At 42.1% G+C, this 7,500-nt stretch overlaps 1 protein-coding gene across 1 annotated transcript in view; it reads right to left on the bottom strand.

Annotated features, from left to right (window-relative positions):
* dysf (dysferlin, limb girdle muscular dystrophy 2B (autosomal recessive)) overlaps positions 1-7,500 on the bottom strand; it is a 155,531-nt gene that overhangs the window by 19,157 nt on the left and 128,874 nt on the right. The window contains 5 exon segments of the mRNA XM_084043388.1: positions 477-619; positions 1,485-1,655; positions 5,907-5,998; positions 6,717-6,834; positions 6,836-6,870. Coding sequence (XP_083899514.1) covers positions 477-619; positions 1,485-1,655; positions 5,907-5,998; positions 6,717-6,834; positions 6,836-6,870 — 559 coding nt within the window.

Raw genomic sequence — 7,500 nt, 5'->3', positions numbered from 1 at the left:
TTTCGGTACTTTTACTTCTACTCCACTATATCTCAGGGGAAAATATTGTACTTTTACTTCACTACAATTATTTCAAAACTTTAGTTACTAGTTACTTTGTAGATTTAGATTTTTATCACAAAACATACATTAACCACTTCAGCCCTATATACATTTGGGCTATTTGAAAATAGCCGTTCTACAAGCTCACAATGCGTCGCGAAGCGACGCATTGTGAGCTTGTAGATCTGCTATTTTCAAAAGATTTTTTATAAAATGTTGACATTTGAAAACTTGTGAAATGGGACATTCTGCGTAATGACTACTTTTTACTTTTGGCACTTTAAACACATTTTGATACTGATACTTTTGTACTTTTACTCATGTACATTTTGAATTCCAGACTTCTACTTGTAACCGAGTATTTCTACATGGCAGTATTGATACTTTTACTTTAAGTAAAACATGTGAATATGTTTTCCAACACTACCACTCACCCAGGTCTGCGGCTTTGTACTCGTGTCCCCTGAAGGACACGCTGTCGTGCTTGTACACGGGACGCCTGAGGTTCCGTCGCTCACACAGTCTGACCAGCAACTGGCTGGGCTTTGACTGGTCTCTCCACTGGTTCACTCCAGACCTGAGAGAGAGACACAGAGAGAGAGAGAGAGAGAGAGAGAGAGAGAGAGAGAGAGAGAGCATGTGGAGTGATATATCTGCTGAATTCATCGTATGCGTCAAAAAGCGTTGCACGTTTATGCAGAGTAGAAAGCAAAACAATTAGAGAGACAGTGTGAGAGAGATCACTTGCAGCATTATCTCTATGTCATGGCACCGAATAATACAGCCACCTAGAACAGTGTTGGTCCGTAGGTCTCCCAAAGAGTTTTTGCCAAAATATATGATCAGCATACCTGCCCAACACTCCTGAATTTAGCAGGAGACTCCTGCATTTTTACCCGTTCTCCTGAATTGTAATGTCTCCTGAAAATATCCTTAAAGGGATAGTTCACCCCCAAAATGAATTCATGGAGATTCTTTTTTTTGTCGCATTCTTAAGCCAATAATTTGATGAGACTCAAAGAGTCAACTTTGAGTCTCCTACCGGAGACATTAGCATCTTTCCGCTGGTCAAATTATTGGCTTAGGAACGTGACAAAAACAAAAACAAATCTCAATGTATTCAAGGCTTCATTGGGTGTGTAATTGATAGAAACTAAGTATTTATTTTGGGTGAATTATCCCGTTAAAGGACCACTTCAACCAATTTCAACATAAGTACTGTATCTTCATATAAGGGGTCCTCACTAATGCTCATTATAATACGGTACCATTTTTGTCTACTCACTCTGTGTCTCAGAGGAGGGCTGTGGTGGACAGATCAGAAACCCGTCTACCAGTGACATCATCGATAGGGGAATCAACGCTAATGGAAACCGTAGGCTTACTATTCCTGGAAAGAATTCACAAGCTATAACAGAGGCCATACACACGACTCTACTCACACGCAGTAGGTCTGCGGCAGGCCGCAGCAGGCGCCGTACTTGGACAGGAACCTGTTCTCCAGGTCAATGACTGTCTCTCCTATCTTCTCGTCCTTAGTCAGCATGTCATGATCGTACAGCATCACTCTGAGGTCCTTATCTACGGGCAACGCACAGGTCAACTCAAATAACCTGAGAGAGAGAGAGAGAGAGAGAGAGAGAGAGAGAGAGAGGGGGGGGGGGGGGGGGGGGTAGATAAACATTAGACCAGGGGTCTTCAACGTTTTCAGGCCAAGGACCCCCTAGCAGAGAGAGAGATGAAGCAGGGACCCCCTCTATGTATAAACTTGTGTGTCATCTTTTTTAGCGGCGCTAGTCGCTCTATACTTTTAGGTATAGAGCGGATCCTGCTCTATACCTGACTTTGTCCGTGTTCACTGTCAACGCTCTGATTGGTCATACCCGTCAACGCTCTGATTGGTCAGACCCGTCAACGCTCTGATTGGTCATACCCGTCAACGCTCTGATTGGTCAGACCCGTCAACGCTCTGACTGGTCAGACCCGTCAACGCTCCGATTGGTCAGACCCGTCAACAAAGTGATTGGTCAAGCTTCACGTGACACGTGGCTATAAACACATTATAAACACATATCGATGACAAAATGTATCAAAGGCGCCGCTACCTTCACAAAGGGTGTGATTTTGTTTTACTTGGTCTGCTCGTTTTCCCCTCTACACCAAACCTCTTTGCCAAAAAATAGCCGATCTACAAGCTCACAACGCCTCGCAGCGCGAGGCGTTGTGAGCTTGTAGATCTGCTATTTTTGGCTAAAGTTCTCAGAAAAGGGATGCTAGGGTTCAAGTGGTTGATGTAAAAAAATATCATATCACACAAAGATTTGGCGGACCCCCTGTAGTAACTTTGAGGACCCCCTAGGGGTCCCGGACCCCCTGTTGAAGACCTCTGCATTAGACAAGCTTGCTGCTATTTGTCCCCAAGGTTTTACACAAAGTAAATGCAAAACATCGAAATACTGCTGTAATTTGTTTCAAAAGCTTATCCCAAGCTAACCTTTCCTTTGAGTAACTATTTCTGACAGAAAATGCACAATTCTCATGGTTTTGTAGGATAGTTTCCTCTATAAGTTGCAGTGTTAACACAGCTCTGTCTACACTTTTGTTCATTCCCATTTAATTGTACATACATTGTTTTGTTTTTATTGTTTTGTTCCATTTTGCCTTTGGCAATGTAAACGTATGTTTTATCATGCCAATAAAGCCCCTTTGGATTGAATTGAACTGAAAGAGAGAGAGACAGAGAGAGGGGAATACAAACAAATAAACAGAGAGAGAGAGAGAGAGAGAGAGAGAGAGAGAGAGAACATTAAAAACAGAAAAGGTCAAAGGTGTATGAAAGAAGAGTTGTGTGATCATTTTCATTCATATTTAAGAATTAGAAGTGAATTGAGGAGATGGATACATCAGCATGTCATTCAATTCTGTGCTCTACTTCGCTTGGTTCTACATGACTGTGTTCTATCTATGCTGTTCCTTTCTGTTGTGTGTGGTTCTACTCTGTAACCTGCTGGCCTTTTGGTGTGAGTACAGCCCCCCCTACTGGTGGGACAATAATGACTTACAGAGGGAGAAAGTAGCAAAGTTGACACAGGTAGATAATGTGACAAAATGCAGCAACTGGATGGTCATTAGAATCTTTTTTTCTTCTCCCCCCCCCCCCCCCCCCCCCCCCCTTTTCTTTAAGTAGACGATCAGAGCTTTTATTATGAAAGAAGACAATCGGAGCTAGGTATCACTTATTGTTAACCCAATGGTTTGGAACTACAGCTTATAGAAGTAGGCAGTAGGCCTATGTGATTCAATCTCAGAGAATGGCCTTCACAGATATGTCAAAGATTTTCACATTTTCCCAGCTCAAAATATGTCTTTAGGAACAAATAATTGTGGTAAATATAAGAAACGATAATGGTACATTTACTCCACCTAGATCCTGATGAATAATGGTAGATTTACTCACTACATACTGAATTGAATCGTCATAAATTGAGTTAAAGCAAGTTACAACAATGCTTCACATGTGGCCTCTGATTCGGGGGTCATTTCATTTCTAACTTTTAAATTAAATTCATCCCAAGCAATCATTTCACGTTCCTTCATCAGTATGAAAAATAAAATAAAAAAGGATAGCTATTGTAGAAGCCATTTGACAGTTTTTGTTTGTTTGATTATTATTGTTATTATCATCAATTGTTGTTGTTTGCATAATTTGTCATTATTAGTTGTATTAGTTTTCATGGGTTATTGGTTTATTAGATTATTATTTGTGGGCACCTCTCCAGGGCATACAGTATGTGGCCTGGTTGATTGGGAAATGTTATGCACCTGGGTGGACAGACCAGTGCCAGAGAACAATGCCATGAGAAGCTGTTTGTACTACTATATGCACATTTGTGAACACTAAATATGCAAACAAAAATTCAAGTTGTGGACAATACAAGACAAGTCTCAATGTGCAACAGTGGGTTTTATTGACTTTTCTGAAGGTTTGAATCAAGCCAACAAAATGCCATTACAACTACTATCCCAATTGCTTTACAAAAAAATAGTGACCAAATGTCACAAGGTATGTTTTGTCCTCATTCACCTCTGGCCAGAATTCATTGTAATTGAATACCTATTTACAAGGTGAGAAAAAGTGTCTGGCAGGCAATTGTTTGAATGAGAACAAGACTATGGGAGAGAAAGATATGGCTGTGGCTCCATTTAAATGTCTCCATTACAGAAGTCAGAGATGTCTAACAAAATAACATTTGCTGCATTTCACTCATCCAAATGTACAGTACTAGAGGTTCGGGGGCGGTGCGCGCCCCTCCTGTCTATCTGCTGCGCGGGGCTTTGTGTTTGTTGGTCCCTCCGTGTCCCACTGTCTGTCTCCGTGTCGCTGCGTCGAGATGGCTCTGTGTCTCCGCGGTGAGGCAGCTGCCAGCTGTTGGACACATTTCAATGGCCGCCGCTTCGTTTTCGCTTGGCTCTAGTCGGCTGCACTCGGCTCGGTAGGACCCATGGGAGACCGAGTGACCCAGGGGCGCCGGAACGGAATATGACGTGGGGGACACATCAGGACACGTGTACCGTGCAAAAAAAATTGCGGCTATTTCGGTGGGTTTGTTGATTTTTGGGGGGGATAATGCGGTTATTTCGGTTAATTCGCCTCGCGCTCGCGGTGGTCGCGAGGTGCGGGGGACTGGACTGATTTTATTATTTATTAAAATTATATTATTATTTTTTTGGCTGGACTGAAAAGTGGGGGGACACAGTGTCCTTTAATTAAACAGCTCCGGTGCCACTGAGACCGACCGTACATCGCACCCCGTACACCGATCGTCGCGCATGCGCGCCACTGTCTATATTGTATAGTAGGATGTCTGTAATCCATCACTTTCACAGTGCTGGAACACACTACATCTTTTCACGACTAATCCTTTAGACACAGTGAAAAACAGATATTTCTTCATTGTAACGCCTCACTTAACTTCCTAAACGTGATTTCTTTTTACAGACGTGAAGAAGAATGACATGATTGTTTTGAAACTTTAGATCATTTAAACTTTTTGGTGAGTCGTTTTTTAAAAGGACTTGACATGACTAGAAGGGATTATGAACACAAGGGATTGATGTTGTAATGTTATGATTGTATGAAAAGACGTGATCACCTGAAGTAACAGTGGTGAGTAATCCCTGTGAAATAATGGAGGTCAGAATGAAATAACCTGACTTGATATTCATGCATCGTTCGTCAGTTCTTAGTGCAGAGGAATGATAGAAGTATTTGAGGATGTGTTGCAGGCTTGCAGTCGTATGCAAAGGTTAAATGTCAATTAGATAGCATGTTAGACGATGATAGGTTCTTGGCTTACTTATGATCCTATATTACTATTTCTATGCATTTGATGTATTACCTTGTGTTGTCCTTGATTACTGTACATCGCTCTGGATTAAGAGCCTCTGCTAAATGCCTAAATTGTGAATTGTTTTAATACACCCTTTATGAGCTCCTGTGGCAGCAGGATGACAGCGCTGGGTGTCATCGTGAGTGTGTGTGTGTGTGTGTGTGTGTGTGTGTGTGTGTGTGTGTGTATGAGAGAGCAGGGCCGTCAATTGGGTATGGCAAGGTAGGGCAGGTGACATACCTTGGCTCCAAAAGAAAATCATGAAGAGTAGTCTAATGCAGGTGTAAGACTATTGTGTTATACTGTAGGTATAATGACCCCCAAAATATTTTCGGCCGTGCAGCTTTGCCCTGCGCCCAGGATAGGTGTCCCTTATTTCAACCTCTGGGAGTTGCAACCCTAACCGTGCCATACCTTAGCTTTTGCTCCACTGACGCCACTGTGTGAGAGACTGTTTAAAGGTGTATTACGTACTTTCCAAACACAGGGTCCAGTGTACATGGGATGTAGTTGTCGTGGTCGTTGATGGTTTTCCTCCCCAGGCTGATCTTCACGTAGGGGTCACACTGAAAACACACGTCGACACGACATGACACAGAAGCAGGGAATGAATTAGGACACGTTCCACAAAGACTGTGCCATAATACAACAATGCAATATAACTACAAGTTAACCACACAAATAATACTGGATGTAATGAAGTAAAGAAAATAAACATGTACATACTCTGGTTTTATTGTGTCTCTGTGAGCCTAATTCAATTCAATTCAATTTATTTAAGTGTCAAATCACAGCAAGTTGTCTCAAGACACCTTACATTGTAGAGAAGAGACCCGACAGTCCCACCCTGAGCAAGCATTTTTGCGACTAATGAAAACATTTAACTAACATGTCAAGTTAACTCAAATCTTTGCTTCTGGGGGATTCTACAAATGTCTTCTAAATCCCAACAGTTTTTTGAAAAAACATATGTTGCTATCATGTTTTCAAACTTTTTCATGTCAAGGACCCCAAAATGATATGTATTTGGCCGCGGACCCCCATATCAAAATATTTTGTTCCAGGGAACCCCAGAAGCAAAGATTTGAGTTAAAAAAAGTTTGCTTTAAAAATAAAGATTTGCAGTTCATTGTGCTATGAGCTTGTATATCTGCTATTTTTGAATAGCAAAATAAATCTAAAATGCTTTCCCGGTCTTAAAAAGTGAACTGTGCATCTCTCTCTCGCTCTCTCTCTCTCTGTCTCTCTCTCTCTCTCTGTCTCTCTCTCTCTATGTCTCTCTACCTTTCCGTTAGCGTCTTTGGGCTGCAGATCGTTGGCCTGGACGACGTAGACTCTGACCAGACACTCCTCCAGCCCGTTGGGGGGCAGCTGTCTGAACTGTCTGTTGGGTGGAGGGGTGAGGGTCGTCTGGCAGCGGGTACACCTTAAACATACCCTAGAGGAGAGGAGAGGAGAGAGAGAGGAGAGGGGGGGTGTTTGATGTTAAATTGATTTTTATACCCAACATAGAATAGAACATAATGGACCACAATGGAAACAAGCCCTGGGGCTTTTTGTGTTATCCTTTTTAGCATAACTTTTGACTGAACTACCTGCACTGTTAACTCATTCCCTGCCTAGAACGTAAAAAACGTAATTTATTTCCTACTACTGGGAAATGGAATGTCGCGGATTTGAAAATGTCTTCTCTGGGCCACTCACACAACTACCCTGTGTGTCTACAAACAGTTGAACACGCGATCATATTGATTAGGGATTTAGCGAGGTCTGTGGCGAGGTGAAAAAGTAAGTGAGCGGTCCGTTCACGTTACGATACATGGTGTTTTTAACGCTGGGCTGCAGGAGAAGGACTCCGAGTCGGAATGTTTGTTGTCTGCGGTTGGACTTGCGATCATAATGAAAAAATATATAATTTTGACCTGTTGAAAGTTAAAAGAAATACTAAATTGCTGGCAGTGAACGAGTTAAAGACCACTTCACCCATTTTCAACGTATCTTCATGTAATTGGTCCTCACTAATGCTCATGATAAAATGGTACCATTTTTTCCTACTCAGTCTGTGTCT

This window comes from Gymnoscopelus microlampas (assembly GCF_963454915.1).
Source record: "Gymnoscopelus microlampas genome assembly, chromosome: 19".
In the NCBI taxonomy this organism is placed as follows: domain Eukaryota; kingdom Metazoa; phylum Chordata; class Actinopteri; order Myctophiformes; family Myctophidae; genus Gymnoscopelus; species Gymnoscopelus microlampas.
Note: the sequence above shows the minus strand (reverse complement) of the source record. Positions and strands in the feature narration are given on the sequence as shown.